At 35.7% G+C, this 16,505-nt stretch overlaps 1 protein-coding gene and 1 non-coding gene across 2 annotated transcripts in view; one reads left to right on the top strand and one right to left on the bottom strand.

Annotated features, from left to right (window-relative positions):
- Positions 1 to 18: 18 nt before the first annotated feature.
- Trnam-cau (transfer RNA methionine (anticodon CAU)) lies at positions 19 to 91 on the bottom strand. Its single transcript has one exon. It is a non-coding gene; the product is annotated as a tRNA-Met (tRNA).
- A 141-nt stretch (positions 92 to 232) lies between these two features.
- The window catches only part of LOC140063671 (uncharacterized), a 34,039-nt gene continuing 17,766 nt past the window's right edge, over positions 233 to 16,505 (top strand). The window contains exons 1-5 of the mRNA XM_072110122.1: positions 233 to 357; positions 7,666 to 7,852; positions 8,444 to 11,495; positions 11,621 to 11,775; positions 12,067 to 12,135. Coding sequence (XP_071966223.1) covers positions 7,676 to 7,852; positions 8,444 to 11,495; positions 11,621 to 11,775; positions 12,067 to 12,135 — 3,453 coding nt within the window. The 5' untranslated portion in view covers positions 233 to 357; positions 7,666 to 7,675. The remainder of the gene's footprint in view (positions 358 to 7,665; positions 7,853 to 8,443; positions 11,496 to 11,620; positions 11,776 to 12,066; positions 12,136 to 16,505) is intronic.

The raw sequence follows: 16,505 nt of genomic DNA, 5'->3' as shown, positions 1-16,505 counted from the left end.
TAAAAAAAAAAAAAATGGTGCCCCCTGTGAGGCTCGAACTCACGACCTTCAGATTATGAGACTGACGCGCTGCCGACTGCGCCAAGGAGGCTACCTGAAAGGAGTTGGTTGTAATTACCATTAGTATGATTCACACACAAAAAAATAAACTAGAAGGGAGCCCTCAATGTTTTTCTTAAAATACGCATGCGCGCAGAGAGCAACGATATCCCGGATTTAAACACATGTTATGCATCTTTTGCGATCATCGTCGGCGTCTTTTTTGTATGATTCATAATTATCTTTCTTCAATCAAGAAAACTAACTGTATATTATGTGTAGTCACGATTAGACTTTGGCTTAGTATCTGTGTAACAGGTAAAACACATTTAGTATTATTTAAAACATAAATGCAGAAACAATATAATTGGTGGTGCGCATCGTGTGTGATGAGTCAGAGGATTGTCCTAGCCTGGTGGGTGGATGGAGTAAGATTAGAGAATAAGGCCTAGACTACTACTATCTAGGCCCAGGCTAGCTTACTAGACCTAGAGGAAGAGCGGCCTAGCCGGTCAAGCTACAGGTCTACATAGTCACAGGGAACATTTTCGCCAGTGTAGCATAGCAAAAAGCTATACAAAACAACCTTATTGCTACACATTTTGAAAATTGTGTAGCAAAAAATACTATACAAAACTATGTTTCTCGACTTAAAAATCAGTTTGATTAGCAATATTGCTAAACAAAATGTTTAAATGAAAATTTTCCCTGAGTCACAGTAGAGGCGCCAACAAGGGAAGATTGCTTACTATTAGTACAGGCCTAGCCTCCTCTCTCTACTAGTAGTTAGTAGGGCGCTACTGCAGTTTCGCACCACACTGTTATTATCTTCGATTTCTCACCTAATTTTGTTCACACACCCACATCATACAATTTTGGGCCATTAATTAACATGTTCCCATGATTTAACCACCTTTAAATTACCTTATCACAATAAAAAATGCCTTTCAAAACAGCTCCTTTTCCTCGAATACTTCGATATAACTGTGGCCATTTTAGAATCAGAAAATTGCCAGAAATCAATGTATGTTTTATTTTCTGTTTTTATTTTTAAACTGCAGAGAGTGGTTTTTATAAAGAACCAGCTGTACATATCAAAACGGCGACGATATATGAATCCGTACAAAAAACATTTTATTTTTTAAAAAACAATTCATAGTTTTAAAAATCATAAACCGTATTTCAATTTCAATATGTAAAACACAGTGTACACAGCATGGATTAATCCATGATCATAGCAAATATTGCTATCTCACTATTAAACAAGAAATATTTCTTACAAAAAACGCTGCTCGCTTATTGAAAAATATTTTTTATTTCAACTGTTTTTGAATGTGTCATTTTATTGTCACATAATAGTTATTTTACCTGAAAAAAATGTAATTTAAAGCAACAAACAAATACTTAAAGGGGGTTCCGGGTTTAAAATGAATAGTAAAAAATGTAAAATATATTTGTTTGTCTCTTGAACGGTAAAAGTTTCAATTTATATAAGCGCCCAGTGAAGCAGAACGAAGGCTGTGAAATGAGGCCAGATTACAAGTGCAGCTACGGCGATATGACACTGTGTTACAGAATAGGAAATTCGTGAAATGGTCAATCTTCCGACGACTCGTTATCATTAACCATATCAATTACTTTTGTAAAATTATACTTATCTGATGTAATTTTAGTCGGTCTTCCCATTTATAAAGTAAATGTTCTATGAAAATTCATCAAAACAGTGAAAAATTAGATATGTTTGCACTTTACGTTTGCCGATTTTCGCACTGACTTAGGGAAAGCCTTCAAAATCAATGAAGCGTAACGTATACATTCCTGCTGAGAGAGCGAGGAGAGCGAGACGACGATACACGTGCTCTACCTGCCCATGCCTGGCATCGTCACGTGATAAGCAGATACAGTATACAATACCAAACTGGTCGGGTCGAGTATACCCCGTCTATAATTACAACATGAACGATGTACAGTATTTGATTGAAGGTCGACTCGACCTACCGGAATGGTATAGATAATATAGCTCGAATGAGAGAGTGGAATATTTGTAAACATAAGTATTGCTAATTTTAAGAAGTGTAGCCTAGTAAAAGGCCTGGTAGTATCAATTCGCATAGGGTCTACTACACACTAGCTAGCTCAATTTTTAACTGGGCCGGGTCTCCTTCCTACTACCTGGTCTACTTGCTTGATGCAGTAGTATATCCGCTTTTTTGGAGAGTAAACTAGGCCTATTTTAGGCCTACTTAGACGATCGGGACACCATACGTGCGGACGGCGATATTTACAGCCGATTTTGTAGAATGTTTTAGGTTTAGATTGTTTAGGAGTATGGTTGATAGGATGGGTTTGGAATCCACTGAGTTTTGTTATTTATGGGCCAATCGTTTAGTAGTACGCTAGCTAGGCCCATGATGGGTCCCAATGTTTTAGCGTTTTAATCCCTAGTCAAAATGATTTAGGCTAGGCCTAGCCTAGTACGTGAAGCCGATAATACTAATAATAATAATTTATGACTCCGTAATCTGTACTAAATTTTGTATTTTATTAAATGTCAAATAAATATATGCTGCTACTACTGTTATTATTACGCTTTAGGCCTAGCTTAGAAAATCTACAAATAATGTATTTCACAATGATCGGGTGGTCCTCGTTTGACAGGGAAGATTGAAAGATGTAAATTAGTTGACAAACACAACGTACAGTACATGACGTCGCGAGTTTGGAATCCACTGATGACGTGATTTTGTGAATATCTCATGAATATTAATGAGCTTCCCTAAGCTGCTGAAAAACAGACTTTCCATGAATTTACCCTAAAATGTATATGAAATTTTATTTTTTTAATTTCTCGTTATTATTTCTTCATTCTGACATGTCTATATTGTTATAATATTTTTTATTTAAAGATGTATTGTCCCTTGAAACACAAAAAAATTAAGGTCAAAATATTCTAAATTTAAAGTGGCCATATCAAAGTAATATTAAAGTTATTCACTTTAAGTCGAAATTTGAGCCAAAAACAACAAGTTTACGTAATTAACAGATAAATTAGTTTGATTACATTTCATCTGGAAAATCGTCACGAGCGAAAGTAAACAAAGATTTCAAACCATGAGTACGCATTATGCATATGCTAAATTAGGATTGTTTACAACTCGTCACGGTTAAGAAGGTATTTTCACACAGATCATGAGGAAGTTTTATGATTATGCATACAGAGTAGCCAAACAAGCGCGTTTCATTATGGGATATGTTTTGATTGAAAACTTTGACTGGAAGTCAACGTTATTTTTTTTAACAAAAAAACGTCTGTATTTCACTTAAATGTTTTTTTTTTCGAAAAATTTTTGGTGATAGTTAATAACTATTATGATACTTCAAAATGACCCACCTTTTTTCGAAATCTTTTATTTTTTATTTTTTTGGAATTAGTCAAAGGGACAATACATCTTTAATAAATAAACGATATTTAAAAGCAATTTTAAACCCAGAATCCCCCTTTAAATTGTCTGTCAGACAATGGTTTTTGGGTTTCTTTTCTTTTTTTATATGTGAATAAATATTATTTTTTTGTTACAGAAGTGAATACTCAATTTCTGTCACTTTAGTTAATTTTATTGCTAAGGTCAAATCTGGAGGTCACTTCATCACCCTAGATATTTCAATTGTGAAGTATCCTATTACAAACACAAACTTTAATGGACTGTTTCGATAATAATTCAATGAATATCTGACAGTGAATATACCAGAAATGCTTAGGGATTTGTAATTTTAGCATGGCATGTCCTAATAATATAATAGACTCTTTCCCAGACGTTTTTTGGGTCTACTGTAGCAGCTGGAATCAATAAATCATAGTGGAGTTTCCATTTTCACAAAACTGTCTGTCCTTAGAACTATAACTGCTGCTTGCTTTAGCTTCTGATTGAGTATTTCTAATGGGACGTAGCGGGCTAGAACAGCAGCGTGAAAATAGTTTTAGTGAATGTATTGATTAGTGACCGAGAAAATTTTCTTTGATAGGACCTATTAATATGAATAATACTAATAATGGAATATTAATTTAACCTCTATTTCGCCAGCTGAAAACATTTCTTGCCTTTCAAAACTAAATAGGCCTATATGTGTAATCCGATTTTATAACATTGCCCTCTATAGTTTCTACATTTTTTGGGGAAAATGAAGCATACATTCTGTCAAGTGATAAGTATAAGTGATAAATATAAGATGGCGAACATTTCGCAGTGTGTTGACAGCGAGTTCAGTATCGTTTAAAATGTTTTGAAAAGTATTGTTATTTAAAAAAAATTTCTTCGTAAGTGGTCGAATCGTATAAACATTTTACATAAATATTATGTTGTGAGTGTGAAAAAGGAAACTTTAGGTGAGAAATCAAAGATATAACGGTGTGGTGCGAAACTGCAGCCGCCGCGTTGGCAGGGCTACACTACAGTACTTTTTATACTAAAAAAAGAATACCGAATCTTATCTAGACTAGTAGGCCTCCTAAGTAAGGAAGGTCAAATTTGTTTTTGCAAAAGGTCGCCGATTTGTTTTCACCAAATAAATAGCAAATTAAAAAAAAAAATGAAAATTGCCAAATAGAAGTTAGGTAAATAAATACATGTTAAATGTGTAGGTGGTAGGTTGTTGTCTAATTTGTTGTGCTAATTTGTATGGGGTGCGTTTTGAACCGTTTTAACATTTTTAATTAAAAAGAATCAGGGTAGAAGATGTACCAATTAGCGGTTAATTTATTTATTAATGTAATTTATTATTATTTATATTATTTATTTTTTATGTTAGTAGTAGAGTACCTTTAATTTAATATTTTCTTTCAAAGTTACAATCGTTTATTTTATAGCCATGGCTAAAGATACGGTACGGTAAAATTGCATTACGTCATAATCAGACGTCATCGTATAAGACTTTGAATTTTTTTTCACATCGCGTCTGTAGAGAATGCCTATCGCCAGGCTGCATGGATGTGTGCGCTGGTGATTCTGTAACTCAGCCTCGGGGCTAGACCTAGCAATGTTGAATCGTCGATGCGGTAATAGAGCAAGATCATGTGGTTGGTGGACGTTACATAAAGCGTTTAAAACATGTACTCAATCTCAAATATTATTTCATTATACAACATTATACACTGTAGTAGAAATATGTTGATAGCCAAATTAGAAGTAAAGGAATTATAATTCAATATTAGAAATTGTGTTGCGTCTAGTTCTGAATTTGTCCATACTATGAGGGTTTTATTTCGCTACGGTGATCATTCGAGATCACATGAGATCCTGTTGCGCACGCGCACGTCAGTTCGTTGCATACACACAAAATCAGAAGTCTTCGACATCGAATATCTAAAGAAAAATTGATTATTTTGTAAGAAATACACGTCATAAATTATCTATCAAGCATTGTTTCGTTATGGACAACTTATATTCCAAATGGCCTATTTAGGCATATATTTCTTAATAAACTTTGTTTACAGATGGTGACCATAAACCAAAGCAAATGCGGACAATAAAGGGGCCCTCAAATATTATGATTTAGACAATAGGCCTAGCCCAAGGTCTTAGTCACAGAAATCAGCGCACACATGCAGCTGTCCCCAGCCTGGCAAACAAACTCATATAGGCCTACCGAGACTAGGCTATAGGATATACTGTAGCATGGTTATAGTACGTAGTAGGCCTCTTTTGAAACGGTAAATTTCTGTAATTCTAGAATCAGAATCAACATGTTTTGGCCTATCAATAATAACAGACGTACTGTAGGCCTAAGCTACATTTAGTTTTTGTCACACGACGGGGATAATAGCAATAAATGAAGCATAAAGAAAATGTTAAGCCGCCGGTTGATCACTGTTTTTGCGATATGAAAAAAAATCCCAAGCCCTTATACGATGACGTCACACACGTACCAGCACCCCATTGGCTGATTATGACGTAATGCAATTTTACCGTACCTTTAGCAAGTTAGGATACGGTACCGTATCTTTAGCCACGGCGTTATTTTATAATCCCTAAGCTATTTCATCGCTAGCCATCAAAACAATGAATGACCTCTTGACCCCATGTGGACAATTTCATGTCTTTAGCGCGAACTGAAGAAAGGGGGTACCCTCCACTTACTGTACATGTAGGTAAGTCACATGTGACGTGATATACCTACAAACTGCATTTCACAATAACTCAATAAATAAAATACCCCATGGACTATTCTATTGTACGATTGTCTTACTATTATGGGATGTAGAAGAAAAACCCGCTAATTGGACCAGCCATGTGGCCTAATCCAATTAGTGGTACAGTAGGTTGGTTTTTAATTAATATTTTTTTATTATTATCACATTAAATATGTAAATGCAAAGATATTTTCAATTAATTTTAAACATAATAAACAAGAATTAATATTAAATATGAATTGTTTGCGTTTTATTTATGCTTTTAAACACTACGATCTTGTTTTAAAGTTTAAAAGTTGAACATTCTCAGTCATGTGACCAAACTCTAGCGGCATATCAATTAAAAGCATTACTGCAAATTGGGTACCGCAAACTGGTGCACAGTTACCGCTGTTTGGTACATCAGCCGTCCTTTGTATTTAACGAATTATTATTAATTAAGTGGCCATTGTTTATTTTATGTATTTTAATAAAGGATACATTATTAATAACTGACAATTGTTGTATTCACTTGCAACTATATAACACATTTAACGTAATGATTTGACCTTTACCTAACCTCAAATTGGTATATCTGACCCCATAATGATTTAGTTAATTATAACTTTAATTCCTCTAAATATAGAAATTCAAATAATACAATTTTAATCATTTGTTTAAATCTCAATCGGTATTATTTAAAAATGTATTACATGGTATGAATATTTTTGTCCCATATCATAGGATAATTTGTGTACTAGATTTTTATTCATCCGCGATCGTTTAATAGTGCGTACTATTGCACGCCATGTGACCCACAATCGTCCAATCAAATGACAGGAATTTATTTAGGTGTTATATAATATAAAATAGCAGTAACTTGTGCCCCACATGGCATCTTTGTGCCTTATGTGGGAGGTGGTTATATACTGCATCAGCAAGTATAATGTACAGTACAACCCAAAGTGCATTGCGCATTCTAATTGGATGTAATTATGTATTTAAAACAGGATAACATACCAAGATGTACAATAAAAAAAATAAAAAATTTAATTTGAGCAATTATATATATTCCTTGACCAAATAATAAATATCCACAAGGAAAATAAATAAAATTAAACCTTCATTCATATTTGTATTTTTGTCTGAAAACATGAATGATCAGGCCCAGATAATCAGGCCTTGTATGTAAAGCTTGTTTACAACTTTGTTCAACGGCCAAAATCGTAAAAAAGTTTTATAACCTTTGCAACTGTTTTAAAGCAAATACAATTCTCTTTTTTTCTTACAATAGATCGGTTTATAAAACATACTGTAGTTTCACACTAATATTTATATTACACTAACCATCAGTATTCCTAAGTGATATTACTGTAGGATTAATGATATGTTATTGATATGTTACTAAAGTGTGCATCAAGGTCGGTCTCTAATCTCATTTTATATGTATTTATTTGTAGATTTATCACAATGGATTATGAATCAGAGATACAGAAACTAATGCAGGAGGCTGCACAGTATGCATCAAATAGGAATGAAGCACTGCAATATTCCTACCAAGATTCATACCAGGCTGATTATTATGGAACCTCTTATCAAGGATACAGCCAGTCCAGCTATGATGGGTATCGGGATCCATATAGTCAAGTAAAACCATCTACTGTATATTTATCATGCCATGCCATTAATATTTTTACCAACTACTGAATATCACTGGGCCTTTTTCCCAACATCATGACCTACAATACAATAGGCTAGTTAAACGTCCAAAGTTCTTCTTCCTGCAGTGTTTGCCCGAATGAGTAGCAAAACATCTACTGTAGGTCTGTAGGGCATTGCTATTAATTCCTGGTTCAATGAATTGTAACAGTTAAATTTCAGATCTAGTCTCACTCTCTGACAACAAAATAAATGCAAAATCATCAATATTCCATGCTTTATATTCCTAAGAATACTCAATGGTCAGTTTAATTTGTAATTCTCTCCGGTAGATACTAATCTTTCCAAACCTTGGTTGTTCAGAAAGAACATCATGTTGAGTTGTTTTGAGGTTACAAACTTTAGAACATAGCCCATTTGAAATTTATTATTGATATTGTGATCACCTACAGTACAATACCACCATTCTTCACATGCTGCCAAGAATCCTGTTCTATGATACAGTACTAACAGGATAATTGTTTTGATAATTATTAGTGCAGTTTTTGTAGTTTAAAATCACTTTATTCTATTTAACAGCGGTCTTATTCATCTTATGGACAAAGAGATCAAGGCTCAAACCGGTGGAATTTTGGTGGTCAAGAAAGTTCTTGGGGAAGGCAGGGTAGTAGAGGCAAAGGAGCTCCTCGTGGAAGAGAAAATCAAGGTGGAATTCGAGGCAGAGGCGGAAATCGAGGCAGAGGTGCTGGAAGTTACACCAGTGTTGTAGGCCAAGGTCGTGGGCGAACAATTGGAGACCAAACTTCTGGCACTGTGGCAGAAAGTAACCAATACATGGTTGGTGATGTTGGAGCTGTAGCTGACATTCCACCACCACTTCCTGAAACTGCTGTACCTGAAGCTTCACAGCCCCCACCTCCTCCACCAGATGCAGAAGAGCCTCTTCCACCACCCCTGCCACCATCACCACCTCCAGCACAGCCTCCTTCACTTTTGATGATGGACCCATTTAAAATTAAAAAAGTTGGTCAAAAAGTTAAAAATCTACAGACAGGAAAGAAACCTAACACTAATACGTATGGAGGACAACAGCAACAAACCAAACAGGAAAATAAAACTCAACAGCATAATACTCCACCTGTACCCAAGAATTACCTGCAAGCTCCAACATCACAGCAGCATTACCAACAACCTCCACCAATACAAAACGCTGACCAACAACCTCCACAGCAGAGTTACCAACAACCTCCACAGCAGAGTTACCAACAACCTCCACAGCAGAGTTACCAACAACCTCCACCATCACAACAGAGTTACCAACAACCTCCACCATCACAACAGAGTTACCAACAACCTCCACCAACAACAAAAAATGTTGTTCAACAACCTCCACAGCAGCATTACCAACAACCTCTACTATCTCAACAGAGTTGCCAACAAGCTCCAACATCACAGCAAAGTTATCAACAACCTCCAACGACACAAAAGGTTGTTCAACAACCTCCACAACAGAGTTACCAACACACTCTACAATCACAACAGAGTTACCAACAACCTCCAACATCAAAGCAGAGTTACCAAGAAGCTCCGACATCACAACAGAGTTACCAACAAGCTCCAACATCACAACAGAGTTACCAACAAGCTCCAGGATCACAACATAGTTACCAGCAAGCTCCAACATCACAACATAGTTACCAGCAAGCTCCAACATCACAACCAAGTTACCAACAAACTCCAACATCACAACAGAATTACCAACAAACTCCAACATCTCAACAGAGTTACCAACAGGCTCCAACATCAGAACAAAGTCACCAACAACCTCCAACATCACAACAGAGTTACCAACAACCTCTACCAACAGAAAAGAGTGATCAGCAACCGCCAACATCACAACAGAGTTACCAACAATCTCCACCAACACAAAAGGTTGTTCCACAACAGAGTTACCAACAAACTCCAACATCACAACAGAGTTACCAACAACCTCCAACATCACAACAGAGTTACCAACAACCTCCACCAACACAAAAGGTTGTTCCACAACAGAGTTACCAACAAACTCCAACATCACAACAGAGTTACCAACAAACTCTAACATCACAACAGAGTTACCAACAACCTCCACCAACACAAAAGGTTGTTCAACAACCTCCACAACAGAGTTACCAACAAACTCCAACATCACAACAGAGTTACCAACAACCTCTACCAGCAGAAAAAGTTGTTCAAAAACCTCCACAACAGAGTTACCAACAAACTCCAACACAACAACACAGTTATCAGCAACCTCAAGTATCACAACAGAGGTACCAAACACCTCCATCACACAAACAACCTACGCCATCACAACAATTTAACCAACAATCCCCATTATCACAACAGAGTAACAAACAAACTCCAAAACCGCAACAGAGTTATCAGCAACCTCAAATATCACAACAGAGTTATCAGCAATCTCAAGTACCACAACAGAGGTACCAAACACCTCTATCATCACAGAAACCACCTACGCCATCACAACAATTTAACCAGCAACCTCAAGTACCACAACAGAGGTACCAAACACCTCCATCATCGCAGAAACCACAAACTCCATCACAACAATTTGACCAACAACCTCAATTATCACAACAGAGTAAAAATCAAGCTCCAACACCACAGCAGAGTTACCAACAACCTCAAGTATCACAACAGAGTTATCAGCAAACTCAAGTACCACAACAGAGGTACCAAACACCTCCATCATCAAACAAACAACCTATGCCATCACAAAAATTTAAACAGCAGCCTCAAGTATCACAACAGAGGTATCAAACACCTCCATCATCGAACAAACAACCTACGCCATCACAAAAATTTAATCAACAACCTCAAGTATCACAACAGAGTAAAAAACAAACTCCAACACCACAGCAGAGTTACCAGCAACCTCAAGTATCACAACAGAGGTACCAAACACCTCCATCACACAAACAACCTACACCATCAAAACAATTTAACCAACAACCTCAAGTATCACAACAGAGGTACCAAACACCTCCATCATCAAACAAACAACCTACACCATCACAACAAATTAGCCAACAACCTACACCATCACAACAAATTAACCAACAACATACAATATCACAAAACAAACAATCCTTGCATCAGGAGTCAATTATGGTACAGCAACCAAAGCCTCAGATAACAGACAGAACTCAACAACACAGTGAAACAAAAATACAATCACAGAAATTAAATGATAAGTCAAATGACAAACAACAGCCTACTCCAGCATTTATTGGACCTAAAGTTCCTGAAAAATTGATTGGACCAAAGCTCCCCCAAACAAAGCAGACAGGATCAGAACAGTCAGTTGGACAACAAACCACTTCAAAACAGGAAGCTGTTAAAGAACCAACAACCAAACAAAACCCTAAAGAGAAACCTGAACAAGTTTATTTCTACCAACCTCCATTATCATTACCACAACAACCATTACAGACAGTGCCACAACTTCAAAACAAGAATTTGCAACATGAATTTGATGGAAATGCTTCTCATCAAAGATCTGATAGTAATGCAAATAAACAGCAATCTCCAGCATCTGTTTTGCAACAACCAAAGTCTTCATGGCAAACAGGTAATCATTCAGACCAAATAGATATTACAATGTCTTATTAAAGTACTCATTTCAGGCTGATGCATTATCACAGCAGGAGAAGTCTAACGCAAGAGCACAAGCTCAAAATATTTATAATTTTGCAGATCCTCAAACCTTAGACAACATTTTAAAGAAACCTCCACCTCCTCCACCACCACATCAGATAATGGAGCAACCAAATCCTGTGAAAACGGGGGACCTTGATCAATCAACATCTGAAGAAGTCACAGAAGATGATGTAAAAAATTTTTTCTGTACGGTAGGTTCAATATCAATATTTGTTACCACTGCTACTTCTTTACAGCTATGAAAGAAGCAATAACAATATTTAGAATGTGGTACCTGCTAGCACCCCTGTAATAACCTCTAGCTATCTCAGAAGGGAAATACTCATCTTGTTATTGTTCATGGGCCAATCCAGGCTTAGTTATTTACCCCAAAAAAGGGTTGTAATTGCCTATGAAACTGGGTGTTTAATTTTCATTATCCCAGTATTTCTTCCGTTTACATCTGAGTAAAAAAATTAATGTTTTTATCCTTTGTATTCAAGGATTGCGGCCATTGTCAAAATGCATATTTAAACCCGATGGAGCATGAAATGTCATCAAGACATATAAAGGTAAGAATTCTTTATATTGTGCCTTGGTTATTGAAATTAGTTTTTAAGTGTATAATGTTCCGCTTATGTTTCTATCAGTATCTATGAGATTTGCCTTACTACAGATCTTCATAAGCTTAAGGCGACTTAAGTTTGGTGCTAGAGCTACACATCAAATATTCCTATGATAACCATTTGTAGGATTAATTATATTTAAAGTAATTACTTATTTAAGTAGCAGCAGTGCTGTAACCAACTGGATTAAACTGTATCCAATCGGATTGAACTGCATCCAACTGGATTAAACTACATCTTGCACTTCTATGTCTATTTCTGCATTCAAAAGCGCAATCTTACAAATAATCATTGACTTTTAAATGTGATATTCATTGTTTACAACAGATATCCCTTGTGATGGGTTCCTTTTTTAATCTTTTCTTTGTGCCATTTTGATCGAGACTTTTCTCTAAAATAAATAGTAAAGATTAATTTCATAACTTAGTCATCATGTTATATAGAATGTAAATTTATTTGACGTTGTGCATATGACTTTTGTTAATGACATTAGTGGAGAGTTAGATTTTATGACTTTTTATATTTGATCATAAATAACTACTAGTATAACATATAATATATACTTGATATTTTATGTTATGTTCCGGACTCCAATAATAATGAAAATACACACTTCAAATATGTATAGTGGTTTTGGATGTTTTATTCTCACTCCTTTGTATCTACACATGTGCTCCGTCTTATTTATCTTCCTTTTTCTGCCGCCCTCTATCAGACGTTATGTCTTGTATATTTGGAGGGTTACATTATTCCCCCTCTCACTGAGAAGTGTCCCACTTCTTCAAATGATAAAATAATTATTATTCGGAACATTAAATTAGTATTTAGAAATCCATATTATGAATAGTTTGATATAGGTTATTGTAGCCATTGTATATTAAATAACATCAAGTGGTATTCTCGTCAAAGGATTGGTAATTGGTAAACGTGTTTGGTAGGTGTGGTGATTGGTAACTTGCTAACTTGATTGGTAGGTTACTTTGTAACATCTGATTGGTCTCAATCTAAAATAAAATTCTCCACCAATTCTACATTCTCCAAAAAAAAATCTTTCACTCTCTGCAACAATAGAAATAAAACTCCAATCATATAATATACGAAAAGCGTACATCAGCACCTGTACCTGCAACATATGAACTGCATACGAAACAAAACATTCATTCAAACTCATTCTCTGTCTAAATACCATACGAACAGCGTACCCTATAAACTGACAATCAATAAAACATACACATACATACTGTATGAATAGCATACAGTACAGGCCATCTTCAAACATAATCAATAAAAACACAATAAACAATCTCAAAATATTCTGGAATAATCAGGCTGATGAAAACATATTTTGACTGTAAATGTAGATCGATGACTGAACAGGAACAGGAGGAGGCCCCCAACCACTAACTAAAAACCTGGATAAAACAAATCTATTCTACTTTAACAAACACTTGTGCAAAAAAAAATTATGCGCGCGCACGGCAAAATCATAGCCTCTGCGTATATCTTGTCCTTATCTGTATCCGCGCAAAAAAAAAATGAATAAAGAAATAAAGAAATAAATAAATGAAACTGTAGAGTAACCGTTACTCTAAAAAACGTTTCGGTAATTTAACAACTCTACCACATCTTGTAGATTCAGGAACAGAGCGATGCGTTTGTTTGGTATCCTGTTGAATATTATTAGGTAAATTCTCTTCTTTTGATGTAGCCATTGCTAACAATTAAAAATGCAACGTGTGTCGATGTACAGTATAACTATAAATGAACAGGATCTTACACACGTGGTTATGGCTGGGCAAGTACAAACACGTCAATCGTTTTAATCTTACACAGTACTCGAATAATTAATGTCTGTATGTAACTGCAGTAACAAGATGATCGAAGTATGAATGAAATCATATACTGTACCGTTAATTGTAGACAATCGGAAATAAATAAAATGAAATTCTGACAAGAGTATACCCGTATCGGAACGGCTCCACAGACGGCGAACGTGCGGCGTAGTCCGTGTTGTGTGGTGTGAATGTTTTGAGTCAGGCTACAGCGATTCGATGTAGTCTTGCCGATGTAATACAAGAATCCTGGTTACGGCACCAATATAACATATAATATATACTTGATATTTTATGTTATGTTCCGGACTCCAATAATAATGAAAATACACACTTCAAATATGTATACAGTAGTGGTTTTGGATGTTTTATTCTCACTCCTTTATATCTACACATGTGCTCCGTCTTATTTATTTTCCTTTCTCTGCCGCCCTCTATCGGACGTTATGTCTTGTATATTTGGAGGGTTACACTAGGAACAATTTTCAATGAATACTTAAACAAGTATGCTCCAAGTCAAAGAGAAACTTTTTAGAATAGTTAACAGTTTAGGTGCGCTTCAACATAAAAAATGCTCATCAGGTCATTTTGAGCATTTTCAAAATTGTTGACATTGTTCACGTTGCGAGCATGTTTTTGCAGACAAAGCATGAAGCAAATATATAGGAAAACCGTTTTAAAGGTACTTGATTTTTGTTCTTTATACCTTTTGTGAAAAATTCCATTTAATTTTATAAACTTTAAAGTCCTTTTCTCTGGCAACAAGCCATTTTCATACGGCATCCGTTTCTGCCAACATAAACATTATTAATTGTTTGTTTGCGGATATCTCCTTGCGATTGTCCTGTTTCATCTTCATCATCTTTTTTTTTACCCCATATTATTCTTTCTTCATTTTTGTGTCTTTATCTCATAGTCTAAACCTTGTAATCGAAACATTTCATAACTTTGTCAACATATGGACTTTGTGCACTCCTATTTTTCAATGATGTCAGAGAACTGCACAACATGACTTCATGCGCGATCTCATGAATTTCAATGTTTGATCATAGATTAAAAACTAACAATAATTTGTATTGACACGTAAAAGTTTAATTCAAGAGCAAACATTCTCTGGATTAAAAATGCCGTGTTTCACAAAAAGTTATGTGCGCACTTGCATTTAACATTTGATAATCTACAAAATTAGTTTCTAATTAACTTATCTTCATTTCATAATGGCATAATCGTTTTTTGTGCGCATTTTCTAACCTTGTGTGCATGGTGTTTACTGTGCGGATAGCTAAACAAAAGTGACAAACTCAAAATCTAGTTGCTGCTTGTTTTATACAATCGTAGTACAGTATGAAAGGCTACCAAGCAATAAATAATCTTGTACGTCTACTGTTTACTTTTGTCTATCCATATCTATTTGACAAAATATAGCCTCTTGGTCTATGTTTTTAATGGCTAGGCCAAACCTACCACTACTAGAAGTGATTATTTTATGTGTAATTTTCTTTAAAGACCCATTCCCTACAATTTGACATTTTGTAAAAAGAATACATAATGTACTTTTAAAACATTAAACCAGGTCAATCCTTGTCTTGTACGTTTTATGTTAAATTATGATAAAAAGATAGAAACAATGTACTGCCTATAGCTCGCTGTGAATGTCCTCTAGCTAGGCTTAGTTTTTAGGCCTAGCTGGTAAACATGGGTAACGTACGAACATCGTACTCTAGCTATAGGCCTAGTCTGACGTTGAATAGTTGCTGCATTAATTGTCTTTCTGTTTTTGTCAAAATCTGTTGATACAATTTGAGGGAACTCTGTATTTTCGCCGATAATTTAAGAGTCTTCCATTTGTTTTGGCCGCACGATCGATCAAAAAGTGGGTGAATTACAGAACAAAAACAAAAATGTCAATCTGGTGCAGTCATATTTCTTAGCCCTGCACCCGCATTAGGCTACATTCAGACTCGCTTACACAAGGTGTATGGTTTAAATGTGTCTAGTCACGAATTGTTAAGCTTGGTTCCCACTAGAACGTAACGCAAGGACGTAAACGCAATGCAAGCGAATAAGCCATCGCTTGTGATTGGTCAATTCACTTGCATTGCGTTACGTCCTTGCGTTGCGTCGCTAGTGGGAACCACGCTTTAGTGTTTAGAATGGAAGATTCATCATCACTCATTCCGACACTAAGTACTTGAGTCACCGCCCCACCATGGTTGGGGCTGTGGCAAAGCGATTTTTGGTAATTTACACCCTAGATGGCCGGAAATGGTACTCTCGCACATAACATTTATGTTGAATGACACCTCTGGTTTGGCCGGAAATAACACTTATAGCGTGCTAGCAAACAACAAAACGATCGTAGCCAACTTTTTCCGCCGGTAAACATACGCGAAGAAACATTTTTTGCGTTCATTACGAACGTCAGGGGGAAGCCCCAATGAAAAAATAGGCCTAATCTAAGCCTACTCATCAGTAGGACAACTC

This window comes from Antedon mediterranea, chromosome 1 (genome assembly GCF_964355755.1).
Source record: "Antedon mediterranea chromosome 1, ecAntMedi1.1, whole genome shotgun sequence".
Classification (NCBI taxonomy): Eukaryota; Metazoa; Echinodermata; class Crinoidea; order Comatulida; family Antedonidae; genus Antedon; species Antedon mediterranea.
Note: the sequence above shows the minus strand (reverse complement) of the source record. Positions and strands in the feature narration are given on the sequence as shown.